Source organism: Ruditapes philippinarum, unplaced genomic scaffold (assembly GCF_026571515.1).
Source record: "Ruditapes philippinarum isolate M1 unplaced genomic scaffold, ASM2657151v2 ctg2392_1_1_1_1, whole genome shotgun sequence".
In the NCBI taxonomy this organism is placed as follows: Eukaryota; Metazoa; Mollusca; class Bivalvia; order Venerida; family Veneridae; genus Ruditapes; species Ruditapes philippinarum.
This window is the reverse complement of record NW_026866450.1, coordinates 80,608-99,042: the sequence shown is the minus strand read 5'-3', so window position 1 is coordinate 99,042 and position 18,435 is coordinate 80,608. Positions and strand designations below refer to the sequence as shown.

General features: G+C 33.4%; 1 protein-coding gene across 1 annotated transcript; it reads left to right on the top strand.

Moving 5' to 3' along the window:
- The first annotated feature begins 1,716 nt into the window (after nucleotides 1-1,716).
- Nucleotides 1,717-17,228, top strand: LOC132732510 (thioredoxin domain-containing protein-like). Its single transcript, XM_060718954.1, has 9 exons — nucleotides 1,717-1,901; nucleotides 3,116-3,196; nucleotides 3,703-3,810; nucleotides 5,312-5,462; nucleotides 7,647-7,709; nucleotides 12,281-12,376; nucleotides 13,494-13,619; nucleotides 14,261-14,297; nucleotides 14,853-17,228. The coding sequence occupies exons 1-9, from the start codon at nucleotides 1,757-1,759 to the stop codon at nucleotides 14,979-14,981; spliced, it is 936 nt and encodes a 311-aa protein (XP_060574937.1). The 5' UTR covers nucleotides 1,717-1,756; the 3' UTR covers nucleotides 14,982-17,228.
- The last annotated feature ends 1,207 nt before the right edge of the window (nucleotides 17,229-18,435 follow it).

The window sequence follows — 18,435 nt, the reverse complement described above, 5'->3', positions numbered from 1 at the left end:
CCAGCTATTGTTTAGAGGGAAATTATTACAGAGTACAAAATTGTTATATCGTTCTTATATAACGAAGAGTTAACCAATACATATATAAGTGAATCTAATTTGAAAAAATAGTTGATATTAAGTTCCTGAACAATATGATTAATTCATTATGGATCAGCATCACTAAATTTCCGCCATACTTGAGTAAAGTTTATCAAAATAGTTCAAGGTTGTCGTGTCAATTACCATTTAAGGAGAATTTTAAGCTGATAAATCAAATTTCATCTATTCAAACGACACTTGACATATTGTGCTTGAAACAGGAAACCCTTTCAGGGCTTAAAACAATTAAACAATAATCACAATTATTCGTCGGGTTGTTATTTTACTTCCAGTGTCAAGATGTTTTTCAAGTATTTCTCTTAAAAATAGTAACATGTCGCGGCTGATTTAAATAAAATGGAATGAACAATCAATAGAATAACGAAGATATCACATCATGTGAATATCAATATTTAATATAACAACACTCAAAATAATATATTTTTTTATTAAGAAACAATTCTGTGTAGTAGATGTGTGCTCGCGCGCGTGTGTGCGTGCTTGCGTGTGCTCTGTGTTTTGTTGTTGTTGTTGAATCGTAAAATAAAGTGGTCCATTCAAGCAATTTTCACTGACATGTATAGGTCATGGTTAAACTGATATCATTACAGGAGCATGAAAAAATACAATAATTACAGGTAATACTGACCTGAGAGAATGAAAGATGGGTGCTTTTGTATTGTTTATCTATTTGGGAGCGTAATATGCAAGACAGAGAATATATTTCTGCATTTTATAAATATTTATACCTTTCTCATTCATTGAAAGTAACGCAAATTCGGGGTGACTCTTGTATTTGAAATAGTGCTAGGGTCTATTTCTTATCAAAGGGGTATACGGCTCATTGAATGTTTACAAAATATGTATTTGATGGTAGAAAACATTTATCGTAAGTTAGAAATTAATTCTAAATCCATTCCCATTACACTATATATACTAAAATATAGTGTATATATATAAGTATATAGTGTAATGGGGATGGACTTAGAATTCATTCCTGACATAGGACTGGGACATACGATAACGTATGTCCCAGCATAGGATAAATGTTTTCTACCATCAAATACATATTTTGTGAACATTCAATCATCCGTAAGCCTATGGAAAATCAATTTGGTCTCAACCCGGTACGGAATTAGACCCAACACGTCTAGAAAGTAGTTCTTTAAAATTTTGAAGCGGCCCAATTTAAGCCATGATCTCTAGAGAGATTGGTCATAATTAAAGTGTATTTATTGCATGTGTGTAGTTTTTGTGTGTTATATGATGACTTTAAAAGTTTGTTTTTTGTGTATTCTCCAGGAACTCATTTGTTGGCGGAAGGATTAAAGATGTACTACCCACTATCTGTCAGAAGTTTTAAAGTGGTGAATTTAAACAGTGTTACAACAGAATGAAGATTTCTGAAAAAAGTAGATGGCTATCCTATTATATTTTGGGTCTCATTGGACTTTGATAGTGTTAATGTTTAAAGTTGAAGACAGTATGTTATTCATAAAGAACAGTAGTATCCAGAATTAAGCCTCAAATTTGACTGATTTACTAAAGAACAAATAGTACGAAAATTCATCGGGCCGAGTCCTTTACGCTCTTTGGTCCGTACAAAATAAGATACGGGTTTGTACAGTAATTACCCATCTATTTTTGTCGCTTACAACGTCGAAGAAAAATCAAAATGAAAGCAAATTCGAACATATATGTTGCAATATGTTTTTGTTTCTTGCAATCTATTGGCATCTGTTTTTGTGATGTAGAGCAGCTGGAATCAACAGAGTTTAACAGTTTTGTTACATCGAATGACCTTGTCCTGGTTTTATTTAGTAAGAATTTACATGTAAATTTTGACACGTTGCTGTGTGATTAAATATTGACGTTGAATGGTTTCTTTTTTCAAAACAGAGTACTATATATTAGATTTTATTGATAACTGTTTACGATAGTATATGTCCTGGAATTGAAAAATCTACATTTTATTTGGATTTAAAGTCATTTTGTGCTACACACCTACTGACCGAGGCTAATTAATTTGGCGTGAACGGTTTGACACATTTTACAGATTTTTTTTTCTTACTTGCAGCGCATGTCCAAAATTATCTCAGTGTCTGTCAAGTCTAATTAGTTGGACTACTCCACACCATAGGTGTTTTCGGCTCGTTGATTGGTCACTACCCCCGGGTAGTCTCTATATATCAACTGCAAGACCGATTTTATAATCTGATTTTTCATAGATGTCTGTCTTTGAGAAGGGCGACCAACGTCTCTATAATAAAAGCCCTTAAGCCAACAATTTGTTCGGCTGTGCCGCTGGGCACCCTCCTCACCCACTCTACAACCCTCCTACCTCTCAAACCATGTAAACTGCAGTATTTTTTATTTGAAACATGTTTTTATATTTGGTATATACTTTTAATTCAATTTCCTTCATTTCCCACAAAAAAATAAAATTGATACATATATATTTCGTACAGGTTGCAACTAGCATTATTCAGCACTCATCTTAATATGAATTCCATAACTCCAACATTTTTTCACCTCATTTTCTAAATCTTGGTACCAAATGGTAGGGAATAAATTATTATTAAAGCAAATAAAGCTGTTGTTGCAATCATTTCAAGTTATGGGAAGATATGTAATCTGGAAGTGACAAGTGTTAGTCGAAAGAGACCTGACCGCTGGGTTTTTGTCAAAATTACCGACTAAACAGCAGTTAATTCGAAATGAATGAATTCATCTTTTTGTATTGTGCATATAAATATGATAAAAATAACATCAAAGCAACATCATATTTATAGGACTACTGAACAGCGAACAATGAAGTCTATTATCACATATAATAGATGTGCTGACTGAACTTGGTTTGCATTTGAACCGTAGATAAATTCAGTCACTGCAAGAAGTGTAAGGGTATATTAGGTGTTTAATCAGCAGGGGAGGGTTTATATATTTCAATATATTCTTATTTTTTGATAGAATTTCAAACCCCTGTGATAAATGACATCCTATAATTATAATCATTTATGATTTCATTTTGTAGAGGCTTCTGGTGAATGTCCATCATGTAATAAAGCACTTGAATATTTGGGTCGCCTGCCACAGCCAGATCTTGTTCAAACAGGTATGTAATATTACTAATGTTCAGAGAAACTGTCAACTGTTGTAATTATGATATCTGATCATTTAGTTTATACAGAATTTATTTTATATTAATTGTGTAGAAAACTATAATTTTAACGACACAACCTCAAATTCATTCCTGGATCTGACCAGTTCTGAGCGATGAGTGTAAGGTTTCTTGCTCAAGGAAAAATAGGTTGCTCCTAAAAGTGGGTTTTAACCTATTTGGCTTGTGGTCTTTATATTACAAGTCTGATGCCTGCCTCAAATACCAAATTGTTTGAAATAAAGATATAAAGATTCCTTAATTCATATCATGTAGTGATGTGGCTAACATTTTTTAAAAATCATCTTTTTTTTTTTTTTTTTTTTTTTTTTTTTTTTTTTTTTTTAATTAATTTTGATTAATTTTGGCAATTGATGCAAAATCTTTTCGGGTGGCTTAACAAGACAGTCCTGTTTTTGCTTTTGTTACACATGTATATCATTTGAATTTTTGTTTTGTAGAAATCTTGAAGAGATATGTCATTGATGACAGACTGGCGGACAAACTTGGGGCACTAGATTACCCATCTCTAGTCTACTATAGGAATGGATACCCAGCTTTATATAATGGTAAAATTTCACCCCTTAAAGGCACATTATGTCTCAGAATTGATTAAATTTTCTTATTCTTTAGAATGGTCAAAATTGAGATTTATAATGTTCAAATTATGGTTTGAGAGCCTGCTAGATGCTGATCACCTGAAGAATATAGCACCAAATGTTAATATTTGTCATAAAAGTTGTAAAATGTAAACATTAATCAGTATTTTGACTTCAATACACTATAACTACTGTATACTAATGATGTAAAAGTAATAGAAACAAAATGTGGTTAAGGAGATTGGCCAATGAGTAACATTTTTGAAAATATAACTGGACACCTAAAATAAAAGCTTTTGAGAATCAAAAATAACAGCATTCCAGTCATAATGGGGCTTAAAGATGTTTCCTAAAATTTCATCATGTCATTCAAATTACCAAAAGCAATTAAAAACTATCGAAATACAAATATTGACCAACACAAAAGTATAGAGTTTTGGTCATCCTTTACTGATAAGCATACTGGCAGAGTTTTATACTGGTAGTAGAGGCTAAGAACTGAACCTCACAGTCTCTGCTTTCAGGGTCTGCTTTCTTTTGAACAAGAGCAACTCTCCTGTATCTAGTTTATTAAGACAATATAGGCCTATTGAGATTTAAATTTAAGTGTTAAATCAAAGAAAAATTCTGACAGAAACATATATTGGTGTCACAGGGTGAGAAAAATGTGCAACCTGACCGTGACTCGAACCCATGACTCTTGGAATACCCTACCGCGGCTCTACTGACTGAGCTATCTGGCCCCTTACACATCATCTCCCCGAAATAGTGATCAGTTCTGAACTGTGACATTGGCATGATATTTTCAATTTTTATTTGAAACAGCCTAAAATTTCCTTATTGTATGGTGACTAGTCGCAATTGTATGATGAAAATTTTCCTGAAAATTGTCAGGATTTTGTGAGTTTAACTATTAAGGCATATTTATGAAAAACACAAATAACATATGTTATCATCTCATGATCTGAATGAAAAGTGAATGGTTTAAAAGGTTTTGTTGAAAATTCTAAACTTTGTATTGGTAATTATGTTAAACTTTCCCAATTTAACATGGTCAGATACCCACTGCCGAACCATAAACAGCCATGGGCTTTTTCGCCGGTATCCAGTTGATAAAAGGTGTGTTAAAAACAGCTTTTTCATGGGTTGCCTCAGGATTTCGTAAGGCAATGAAAACCAAGCAAAATGCTTTGTTCTATAGGACATGTGAAACAGGTTTACACCGTGGGCGCTGCTATTTTCTTTCTGATAGTTGTTTCCCTTTGCTGTCCAAGAATATAGATTTTGCTAAACACAGTCTCATTGGTCGATATTTAACGCATCTGCTGCTGTATATCGACACAATTTGATTTATTTTTACCCACGGTTGATAACATGTTATGTTACATGTTAATCAACCGTGGGTATCCGAGGATGCCAAATTAGAAGGCATAAAAAGTTTTTCACCGATGAATATTATTGTTATTTACAGTTAAGTTAAGCAGTTCTGATGACCTGCCAGAGCTTGTAGAATGGTTATCACAAGCCTCTGATGTAGCAACTAAAGATCTGTTTGATGACTCATTTGAACACCTTACCCAGGCATCAACAGGGGCAACAACTGGGGACTGGTTTGTCCTGTTGTAAGTAAGAGTTATCTTTCTTTACAGATTTATTAAGTTATCGTATGTAGATATATATAATAGATATTATGCATGTAGCAGAGGTTCATTGATCACAGGGAAAGTTAAGTTAAATTGATCATCCTTAAAACAAGTTTTCTAGAAATATGGTCCTGTCCATGCATTGTAACATTTGTCACATTATAAACTTAAAACTGGAAAAAAGACTTGAACTCATAATTTAATAGTGGCAGCATATTCTACCAAAGTGACTAGGATCAGCTGGCACATCATTCTGTGCTATCATGTACGGTTTCCTATTTAGTCCCTATTTATTTACATAATCTGATTTTTTTTATATAAGGAGAATATATAGAGAATATGAATATTTCATGAGTGTTTTTAGCCAGGAGTGAAATATGATAATTTTCATACCACATGATGAAAATAAATCCTGTATTTATAGATAAAAACTTGAATTTTCTGTTTATTATATACATTTTTCATTTTTATGCCCCCATTTCGAAGAAAAGGGGGTATATTGCTTTGCACTTGTCGGTCCGTCGGTCTGTCAGTCCGTCGGTCCGTAGACCAAATGGTTTCCGAGTGATAACTAAAGAACCCTTAGGCCTAGGAACTTCAAACTTGGTATGGTGATTGGTCATGACCAGAAGATGACCCCTATTGATTTTGGGGTCAAAGGGTCAAAGGTCAAGGTCACATTGACCTTGTAAGCAAAAACGGTTTCCGATCAATAACTAAAGAACCTTAAGGCCTAGGAACTTCAAACTTGGTATGGTGATTGGTCATGATCAGTAGATGACCCCTATTGATTTTGGGGTCAAGGGGTCAAAGGTCAAGGTCACATTGACCTCTTGGGTAAAAACGGTTTCTGATCAATAACAAAGAACCCCTAGGCCTAGGAACTTCAAACTTGGTATGGTTATTGGTCATGACCAGCAGATGACCCCTATTGATATTGGGGTTAATAGGTCAAAGGTCAAGGTCACATTGACCTTGTAGGTAAAAACGGTTTCCAATCAATAACTTAAGAACCCTTAGGCCTAGGAACTTCAAACTTGGTATGGTGATTGGTCATGACCAGCAGATGAACTATTGATTTTGGGGTCAAGGGGTCAAAGGTCAAGGTCACATTGACCTTGTAAGCAAAAACGGTTTCCGATCAATTAACTAAAAACGCTTAGGCCTAGGATGTTCAAACTTGGTATGATGATTGGTCGTGACCAGCAGATGACCCCATATTGAGTTTTGGGTCAAGGGGTCAAAGGTCAAGGTCACATTGACCTTGCAAGTAAAAATGGTTTCTGATCAATAACTTAAGAACGCTTAGGCTTAGGAACTTCAAACTTGGTATGGTGATGTGTCATGACCAGCAGATTACCCCTATTGGTTTGGGATCAAGGGGTCAAAGGTCAAGATCACATTGACATTGTAAGTAAAAATGGTTTCTGATCAATAACTAAAGAACGCTTCGGCCTAGGAACTTCAAACTTGGCATGGTGATTGGTCATGAGCAGCAGATGATCGTCACATTGACCTTATTGATTTTGGGGTCAAGGGGTCAAAGGTCAAGGTCACATTGACCTTGTAGGTAAAAACGGTTTCTGATCAATTAACTAAAAACGCTTAGGCCTAGGAACTTCAAACTTTGTATGATGATTGGTCGTGACCAGCAGTTGACCCCTATTGAGTTTTGGGTCAAGGGGTCAAAGGTTAAGGTCATGACTAGTAGATACTTGATAACCCTTATTAATTGTTTGATCACTGGGTCAGAAGTGATGCATAATAACCTTATCACATGACTAATTGGCTGCTGATAGGGGGCATACATGTTTTACAAACATATCTTGTTATATTACAATTTGAAAGATTTTCCCTAAAATTTGTGTATTTGCTGAATTTAGAAAACTGTAGTCCATTTCACTGCAATGAAAAATAAATTTGTTACAGTGAAAATACGGAAAATAAAAATATGCATTTTATTTCATCAATATTTTCTCAATATTTTATTTATAAGTATATAATAAAACTCGGTACCGTATGGTAATTAAACCTGGCTACCAGATCAGGGGGATCTGCCTTACTACCTGATCAGGGGAATTTACCTGACTACTGGCATCGTATAACTTAACCATGCACTACATACAGATAATGGATAATGAAATATACATTGTATATCTACAGTTATAAACCTGGCTGTGAGGATTGTATGAAGATACTACCCAGTGTTGAATGTGCAGCTATAAGGTATAGTTATCAATCCTTACTCCAATTAAAAGGGATACTCGGGCAAATAAATGACAAAAATATTGAATTGATCTTAGTTACTCAAATCATGTGTAATGATATTTTTATAAGTCCTAGAATGGATTTCTGTATAACTACTATTTATTACATGCTTTTTGGTGGTTTATAGAAATATATCCGTGATATAAAACTGGTAATTTCACTGTTTGAAACAGTGAAATTACCACTTTGATAATTTCACTGTTTTGAATTTAAGCCCCTTACGTTGTTTCAGTGAAATACCAGCGTGCACAGTACTGGGTACCAACTTAATGACCTGATGTTGTAAATGACGTCACGTTGTATTATTATTTGGTGCGCTTTTCATTCAGTATTATTTTAATGTCTTTTAAAACGTTTCTTTGCATATAATTAAAAGAAAATTTGTTTAGTTTAGTGTAAGATCAAAATATATTTCACCTTGTGAACACCAAAAGTTCATATTGCACACGTGGCTGCACCACTCATGAAATATACCTTTTGGTGCTCACTCGGTGAAATATATTCCGATCTTACACTGAACTTGACAAATATCCTCTATATATTTTGGGCTTGAAGCGTAATTATATCTTTTTATGTTGAACGAAATTAAGACACCGCCAGTAGTTATAAAACAAGTCATGTTACTAGAAAAAACCACTGGAAATTACAATAACAGATATTGTAGATATTGTTAGATTGAAATAAGTCTTAGACATGCATTTGACAGGTACTTTAACATTTTTACGGAGTAGTGGCGACATATAGGGATCACTTCTCCGTCGTCTGTCTGTCCGTCTGTCTGTCCGTCACAAAACTTGTCCGGACTACTCCTCATAAACTACTGGTGCAATTTCATCCAAACTTTATAGGAATGATCAGTACCAAGTCTAGTTGTGCATATTGTCAGCATTTTCCGTTTCAATGATTTTTGGCAGAGTTATGGCCCTTTAATAATTTTTAGCTCGACTATTCGATAAGAATAAGTAGAGCTATTGCAGTCACCCGAGCGTCGGCGTCGGCGTAACCACTTACGTTAAAGTTTTTGTAATAGTTCAAATATTTTCAAAGTCCATTGACATATGGCTTTGAAACTTTGCACACTTGTTCACCATCATGACCCCAACCTGTAGACAGGAGGAGGTAACTCTATCAAGCATTTTGACAGAATTATGCCCTTTTTTCGACTTAGAATTTACGTTAAAGTTTTTTGTAATAGTTCAAATATTTTCAAAGTCCATTGACATATGGCTTTGAAACTTTGCACACTTGTTCACCATCATGACCCCAACCTGTAGACAGGAGGAGGTAACTCTATCAAGCATTTTGACAGAATTATGCCCCTTTTTCGACTTAGAATTTACGTTAAAGTTTTTGTAATAGTTTCAAGTATTTTCAAAGTCCATTGACATATGGCTTTAAAACTTTGCACACTTGTTCACCATCATGACCCCAACCTGTAGACAGGAGGAGGTAACTCTATCAAGCATTTTGACAGAATTATGCCCCTTTTTGGACTTAGAATTTACGTTAAAGTTTTTGTAATAGTTCAAATATTTTCAAAGTCCATTGACATATGGCTTTGAAACTTTGCACACTTGTTCACCATCATGACCCCAACCTGTAAACAGGAGGAGGTGACTGTATCAAGCATTTTTTTTACTATCTAGCACTAAGAATAGTCGAGCGTTGCTGTCCTACCGACAGCTCTTGTTAATTTTAAAGTTTGTCAGGACTACTTCTCTTATACCACTAATGCAATTTCAATGAAACTTTACAGGATTGATCTGTAGCTCAAGTCCTTGCGCATATTGCAAGGGTTTTCCGGTTGAATGATTTTTGGCCGAGTTATGGCCCTTTGATAAAAAGGGTGTTTTTTCTGTGTGTTGCCAGATACGCAAAAGCTTGTCCGGACTACTCCTCATTAACTAATGGTGCAATTTCATCCAAACTTTACAGGAATGATCAGTACCAAGTCTAGTTGTGCATATTGTCAGCTTTTTCTGGTTCACTGATTTTTGTCAGAGTTATGGCCCTTTAATAATTTTGATTTTTAAAGTTTGTCCAGAGTACTTCTCTTATACCACTAAAGCAATTTCAATGGAACTTTACAGGATTGATCTGTAGCTCAAGTCCTTACGCATAATGCACGGGTTTTCCGGTTGAATGATTTTTGGCCGAGTTATGGCCCTTTGATAAAAAGGTGTTTTTTCTGTGTGTTGCTAGATACGCAAAAGCTTGTCCGGACTACTCCTCATAAACTACTGGTGCAATTTTATCCAAACTTTACAGGAATGATCATTACCAAGTCTAGTTGTGCATTGTTCGTCTGTCTGTCGGTCTGTCACAAACTTTGTCCCAACATGAAATTGGCCATCATGAGGCGACACATGTGATTACTGATCGCTCTTGTCATAGTTCTCTATAACAAATATTGTGAAATCTAAATGCTCTAACCTGACGCACATGGATCAAGTTGGGAAACCACCATTTTATTGTTATAAGGAGAAAAGTTTTGTTCCTGTGACTGCTTTGTGTATTCATTTTGACAACATTTATAGAATATTGAAAGAAAAATTCAAATCGAAGAAATAAAAAATTTGCCTATGTCTCCCTTTAAACTAAGAGATCAAAAGACTTGGAAATTCTATCAGTAACTAAGAAAATTATAAAGCTTTTTGTTATATTTTACTGTCTTTGTTATTAATTGATAATATTTACTTTTTTATACAGGGACTTATAGATTATTTAACATCTCTTTAATACTAAATGTAATTACAAATTCAAGGGAATCAAAACAAGGTGGTTTTTATATTTGATCTTGGAATGGTCCATTGTATAAACATTGGGAATTATGTTAAAACAACTTGCTCGGGAGGACTCATTGTTAAAACATTTGGGTTTCAATTTGGTCTTCCAACTAACCATTGTGAAAATGTAAGGATTGAATTTGATCTTGGACCTATTGTTTAAACAAGGGGTCAGTATAAAACTTGTTAATGTGACAATTAACGTGTGAGTGTGACATAAAACTTGTAAATGTGACATAAATCCTGTAAATGTGACATAAAACCTAACACCTGTAAATGTGACAAAAATCATGAGATTGTTACATTAAACCTGTAAATGTGACATTAATCCTGTAAGTATGACATAAAACTTGTTAATGTGATGTAAAACCTGTAAATGTGACATAAGACCTGTAAATGTCACATAATACTTGTAAATGTGACATAAAACCTGTAAATGTGACATAAAACTTGTAAATTTGACATAATTGCTGTAAATGTGACATAAAACCTGTAAGTGTGACATAAAACTTGTAAGTGTGACCTAAAATATGTAAATGTGACATAAAACTGTAAATATGACATAAACATAAAACATGAAATGTATGACAAAAGTGAATTAGAACATATATAATTCAACATAATACTCAAATTATGCTTTTCACAAAAACGTTTAACATTCAGAAATTGTTGATCCATAAGTAATTTATCTTCATGATATTATTATACCCCCGCACAACAAAGTTGTAAGGGGGGTATACTGGAATCAGCTTGTCCGGCTGTCCGGCCGTCCGTCAATTTTTTCTTGTCCGCCCAATAACTTAAGATTCCTTTGACCCTTAGTCTTCATATTTGGCATGGAGGTTAGTCTTGATTAGTAGATGACCCCTATTGATTTTGAGGTCACTAGGTCAAAGGTCAAGGTCACAGGGCCTTGACTTCAAAAAGCTTGTCCGCCCAATAACTTAAGATTCCTTTGACCTACAGTCGTCATATTATTTGGCATGGAGGCTAGTCATGATTAGTAGATGACCCCTATTGATTTTGAGGTCACCAGGTCAAAGGTCAAGGTCACAGGGCCTTGACTTCCAAAAAGTTTGTCTGCTCAATAACTTAAGATTCCATTGAACCTACAGTCTTCATATTTGGCATGGAGGTTAGTCATGATTAGTAGATGACCCCTATTGATTTTGAAGGTCACCAGATTAAAAGGTCAAGGTCACAGGGGCCTTGACTTCAAAAAGCTTGTCCGCCCAATAACTTAAGATTCCTTGACGTACAGTCGTTCATATTTGGCATGGAGGTTAGTCATGATTAGTAGATGACCCCTTTTGATTTTGAGGTCACCAGGTCAAAGGTCAAGGTCACAGGGGCCTTGACTTCAAAAAGCTTGTCCGCCCAATAACTGAAGATTCTTTTGACCCATAGTCTTCATATTTGGCATGGAGGTTAGTCATGATTAGTAGATGACCCCTATTGATTTTGAGGTCACCAGGTCAAAGGTCAAGGTCACAGGGACCTTGACAAAAAAAAAAAGCTTTTCATCTCAATTGCTTAAGAATGTCCTGTCTGCAATGTATTGACATTTTCACATTTGAAGCATGTAGAATACATAACTTAGCAATGCACTGGCTTAGTAACCTCAGATTTGGCAGGGAGGTTGTCCTTGATCTCTAAATGGCCACTGTTGATTCTGACAAAGTGGTGTGTGGGGGTATTCACGCCATGATAGTGGCAGTTCTAGTAATTATTGTTTCATTTCAGTGTTAAATATAGAATGAGCTTTGCAAAGATTGATGTGGATCAGAACCCAAAGTTGACTAAAAGATTTAATATTACAACATGCCCATATGGAATTTTGTAAGTATTACACCAAAGGACTATGAATATCGTTTTCTTCTTATGATTTCAAAGTAATCAGCCAAAAATGCTGGGTCTTGGACTTGTTTCATGGCTTTTTGCTTCAATAATTGCTGATACCTTCACTTAATATGAAATATTAAATGCTCAGATGCTAAAGGGACTCCACTAAGGACTTTTGACATGAAAGGACAAGATTATTTGTAAAGATTTTTTTGCTATTCGATGTAGGTGTTAAACAATTATTTGTGGAAAATTTCTGAACATGTTTTTACTCCTTTTACCTAGATTATTAATTTTCATTGACTGTGTAAAGTGACCTAACAGTTAAAACTGTTAGCACTTTGAACAGAAAATATGGAAAAAAATATAAAGAAATTCACTCTAAATTTATTGGGAAATGCTTGATTTTATTGCTATTTTAAGTTAAAAGTGTAAAGTGTTTCAACCTAAACAACTAATAATTAAATGAGCTCTTGTGAGGAGACTATTTATTTAGTCTACAGAATGTCTATGATTCTACTCATAGTGTCCTCAAAAATAAAACCTATAAAAATTGCCGCTGAGGCCATTTTTTTTTACGAGTTGTGTATTTTTAAAAGAGGATTTGAATGAGTGAAAGTTCAATACTGAATTTATTGAAGATTGAATAAATTTTATTATGGACCCTCGGGCGAGCATGAATTTTTTTATTCAAGAGTTCAAAAAATTTCTGAAATAATTTTCACAAAATTAATATTCTATTTATCACATACCAAAAATAAAGACTGTTTAAAGTGAAAAAAGCGTCATTTTTCATTGACGCGCCTATAGTATAACGCTATCATTTCGCGTGTCGTTACTCTATGTTTGTATTAGGCAAATGATGTCACGTCAAAATATATGCACGGCCTTGCAATACATTATTTACGGAGTCGCTAAATTGGCACGGGTGTGTGATAATATATTTAAAGTGACAGTATGCCCTTTCAAGGATATAAAGTGAGTGAAGAGGTCAATGTCAAAATATGTTTACATTTTCCCATTTTAATTCCTTTTAAATCTTATAATTTACTTCACATGAAAGATAGATAACTCCCGTTGCCCTAACTGAAAAAAATGTCTTTTAAAATTACAGGTTTAAGAAAGGCAAAATGTACCCGTATGAACCAGGGAAGTTTGATACAAACTCACTGTTAGCTTTCACTGAGACCTGGTATAAGAATGTAAAGTCATCACCTGTACCAAGGGAGCCCACATCATTGTGAGTATAGCTTTGCTCAGTACTTTGCCACTGTAGGTTCAAATCCTTTCTGAGATAATGAGCTCTTTTTATATCAATTTAGCTTGCAAAGTTGTCTGTGGTTCTAACCATGTACATGCTCATGCCAGTTTAGAGTTTTAATGTACAGGGTGGCATTTACTTTGGACATTTTGAACTAATAAAACCCGAGATTCTATATGCATCATGTTACATTGATAGGGCAGGTTTCTTTGAAAAACAAAGCAGATAAATATTTATTCTAATGTATATTATGTTCTTTAAATAATTATGTTTTCTCATTTAAGTTATTTATTTTTAAGTTACTTATTGTCATTTTGTCATGAAGTGATAGTATTATGTAATGGTAACATAATTTAAGGGCTATAATATCTAACATGAGTTTTTTTTGGGTCTACATTGGGATTGTCCAGTTTTCAGGGGATTTTACATAATACATGTATCATAGTTTCCAAATGTTATATTGTACATCTTTTCTAAATTCCATATTGTATACATTTTCTGTATAACATTTGTTTAGTTGTACATATTTTCTAAATTCCATTTGTTACATTATATGAACACGAGTGCATTGCCTTTCATATTTTTTTCCTTATAAAACAAAATCAACTTTCTATTTTCAGTGATATTTTAACAGAAGCTATAGCAATGTATATAAAAGTAAGTAGATATTATTTAGTGATAGTGCAGCACAGCAGCTGAACTTTAAAAATTTAAGCTCTAAATAATTATATTGGTTGTTGCTTAGAGATGTTCCTCTACACAGGTTATATATTATAGTAGAAATCTTTATTTTAGGAAGAAATAATATCTCTGTTATAAAGAGGTAATTGTTCTACAGAGATTAAAAAATAACCCCAGTTATAAGCAGGGGCTCTTTATACAATCCCTTAAAAAGGTGGTTTTTTCAATGGCGTTCAATTCTTTTATAATGGTTGTAAAAATTGTAAAAATCAGTGCCATATCCCTTCCTTCCCACATACAGAGGAAAAAAGGTAAATGGCAGCTTGTACCATTAGATATTCAAATATTTGCATGGAGTCATTGCATAGAATAGTTGGTTGTAAACATTCATTACCATATGTCCCCTCCTTCCCACATGCAAAGAAAAAGAACATGTAAATGCTATTAAATATTCAAATATTTGCTTGGAGCCATTGCATATAATAGTGTATTCAATCTTTATTTAAATTGATATTTTTGTTTTGTTTTCAGCAACAAGTAGAAGACCCAAATAAAAACTTGTTGCTGATTCTTGGTGTGCCATCTGTGTGTTTACTTGTGGTAGTTTTATTGATATTTGTGCTCAGAAAACCTCAGGATACAAGGAGGAAACATGACTGATTTATTATTATTCATTTAAATCTATTATGATTATAGAGGATATTGAATGAGTGTAAGTTCAATACTGAATTTATTGCACGAGTTGAATAAAATTATATTATGGGAGCCTCTGGCGAGCATAATATTATTTTATTCAACGAGTGCAATAAATGCAGTAATGAACTAACACGAATTTAATATTATATTTATCACATACTCAAAATAAAGACAGTTTAAATTGAAATAATTGTCATTTTTCATTGAAGCGCCTTTAGTATAACGCTAACATTTAGCGCGTCTTTACACTATGTTTGTAGATCTATAACTCTAGTGAGGTCACATCAAAAGATATGAACGGCCATGCAATACCATATTTACGGAGTCACTTAATTGGCACGGGTGTGTGATAAATGTTTATATGGAATTTGATTCAATTAGAACTGGTTCAAGAATTGAATAGGATTTACTGTAATACAGACATGAAAGTAAAATTTCAATTTAGAAGAAAGTTGTGCTAGTAAGCAGGCCATTCTATCTTTAAACATGTATTTAGATGTTTTACTAGCTCATGAGAAAAGCTGCTTGTCAAGTATATTGCTGTTTTTTGACAATTGAAAATGTTCTAAATACAGATTTTAAAGTGCTGGATTGTTCTAAAAATAATTGGATTTATTGAATTTTTCAAAATAAAGAATTGAATTTTCTCAATTGTTCTCAAATTTAAAATTGGATTTACTGAATAAACTTTTTTTAATATTCTTGATCTAAAATTGCTTAATATGAATTGGATTAACTAAAGAGATGTTTGATATACTGAATATAATTATGTTCTTATTATAAAACTGGATTTACTGAATTGTTATTAATATATAATTACTTATTCTGAACTATTTTAAATTTGATGTAAAATTAGATTTATTGAGTTTAATTTTCTGGATATTGAATTGTTCTAAATATTGAAATGTATTAAAAGAACTATCCTATATAACATTGGATTTACATATTATTCTTACCATGGCATTGGATTGTGCTGAGCTGCTGCAAAACAAATTGGGCATACATGTTTCACACACATTTCTTGTTAATCAAAATTAAAATTTGATCTATGATAGAGTTTCTGATATAGAATTAGATGTGTTGAGCTATTTTCAGTTTAGAATTATATTTATTATATACCTATAAATTTTTTCTCCCTAAAATACACGCAAATATTAAAGCGCAAATACGCTTCAACGGATAGAAATTTCTGTATTATGTTAGTGATAAATACAGTACCATATATGGAAGTGCCAGACAAATTTTGACGTTGGTTCCGATCTTAGATTTGTATAACGTTGCATTTGAAAACGGGAACCAAAATTATTAAAGGCGTGGACGGTTTTGCAAGAATTACATATTCATCCATCAGTCATGAATTTATTTCTTGACAACTACATTTCATTTTCTGAATAAAACGAAAAGGTACATAATAAAAGGAAAATTATGTTAAAGTAGCTTTCTGAGACTATGCATTCTTCTACTGGCAACGTTGGAAAATGGATATATCGCTCGACCTTCTGTCTCGCGAGATATCAATTTTCAACCGCTGCTCATAGAAAAATACAAAGCCTCAGAAAGCTACTACAACGTAATATTCCGTATTTACATGTCTGTAAAAATAAAATCTGTTATAAAGAACTGCTGTTAATTAATATACAAATTGATTTGTTATAAATATGAAATTGTATTTACTAACATATTCAGAAAAATTGGATTTACTGAAAAGTTTTAAATATATAGAATTTCATTTACTGAACTTTTTGAATAACAACACTATTATTTATATATTGCATTTGATTTATAGACATTTTAAAAAATAGAATTAAATTAATTAAATTTATCTTAATTTAGAATTAGAATGACCAAGTTGTCGGTTATATTAAGGGGTTTAATACAACTAAGTCTTAATCCATGAATTGCATTTGTGATTAACTTGCAAATTATTTGTTTTTATTAAACTTTCTCAAAGATTTTTATTTTTTCATCATTTTGATTTCTTAGCTCACTTGAGCATATGCTACCTGAGCATATGCTCAGGGTGAGCTATTCGGATCACTCTTCGTCTGTCGTCTGTTGTCCGTTCACACTTTTAAAACGACATCTCCTCTGAAATCATAAGGCAGATTATAATGAAACTTCACAGATGTTCATTGTGTGAAGCCTTAACAAAGTTGTTCAAAGAATTCCATTCCATGCAGAACTCTGGTTGCCATGGCAACCGAAAGAAAACACTTTAAATATCTTCTTTTAAAAGCCCAAAGAGCTAGAGCTTAGATATTAGGCATGAAACATCTTTTAGTGAGTGTCTACCAAGTTTGTTCAAATAAAAGCCCTGGGGTCAAAATTGGCCCCCGCCCCAGGGGGTCATTGATTTTCCCTAAATGCATATAGTAAAAACTTAAACAATCTTGTTTTAAAGAACCCAAAGAGCTAGAGCTAAGATATTTAGCATGAAACATCTTCTAATGAGTGTCAACCAAATTTGTTCAAATTAAAGCCCTGGGGTCAAAATTGGCCCCGCCCTGGGGGTCATTGATTTTCCCTATATGCATATAGTAAAAACTTAAAAAATTATATTTTAAAGAATCCAAAGAACTAGAGCTAAGATATTTAGCATGTATCATGTTCTAATGGGTGTCTACAAAGTTTGTTCAAATAAAAGCCCTGGGGTCAAAATGTGCCCCGTCCTGGGGGTCATTAATTTTCCTTATACGTGTAAACCAAAAGCTTAAAAAATCTTCTTTGAAAAAACCAAATTAGCAAGAGTTTAGATATTAAGCATGAAACATCTTCTTGTGGGTGTCTACCAAGTTTGTTCAAATGAAAGCTCTTGGGTTAAAATTGTCCCTGCTGGGGAGGCAGAGGTCATTGTTTTTCATCATATGTGTGTAGTAAAAACTTTACAACATGAAACATCTTCTTATGGGTGTCTTCCAAGTTTGTTCAAATAAAAACCGTTCGGTTTAAACTGGCCCCGCTCCGGGGGGCGTATATACAGGTGAGCGACCTGTAAGGGATGTTAATATGACTTGTAGAAATGACAAAAATCACAATGGAGTGACTGCATTTATGGAGGAAATGAACTTGAATTTTGTATATGTTTTTATTGATCTCTTGATTATTTTTTACTTCGGAAACAATCAAATGATGTTTTGTGAATATAAAATGGAATTATGAAGAAAAGATGAAAATATTAATTGAATATTTTATGAATGAATGCATTTATATTGTTCTTGTTAAAATTATGAAAAAAGTCAGGTATTGAAATAAAAATTGATGAAGAATAATTTGGTCTTACATACTTGTAGGTAAAACATTCCGGCGGGAAAGATACCTATATCAGCTTAAACAAGAAAATCCCCGCTTATTCAAACGAGGGCAGTCACAGCATGAAAGGGCTAGGTTCAAAGACAAACCTTCCGTCAAACATTGATTT

Bases quoted from the DNA above. Each gene is read 5' to 3' on its own strand.
- LOC132732510 (XM_060718954.1), top strand. From the start codon at position 1,757: ATGAAAGCAAATTCGAACATATATGTTGCAATATGTTTTTGTTTCTTG. The intron at 1,902-3,115 runs GTAAGAATTTAC...TTCATTTTGTAG, and splicing joins CCTTGTCCTGGTTTTATTTA to AGGCTTCTGGTGAATGTCCA. The intron at 3,811-5,311 runs GTAAAATTTCAC...TGTTATTTACAG, and splicing joins ATACCCAGCTTTATATAATG to TTAAGTTAAGCAGTTCTGAT.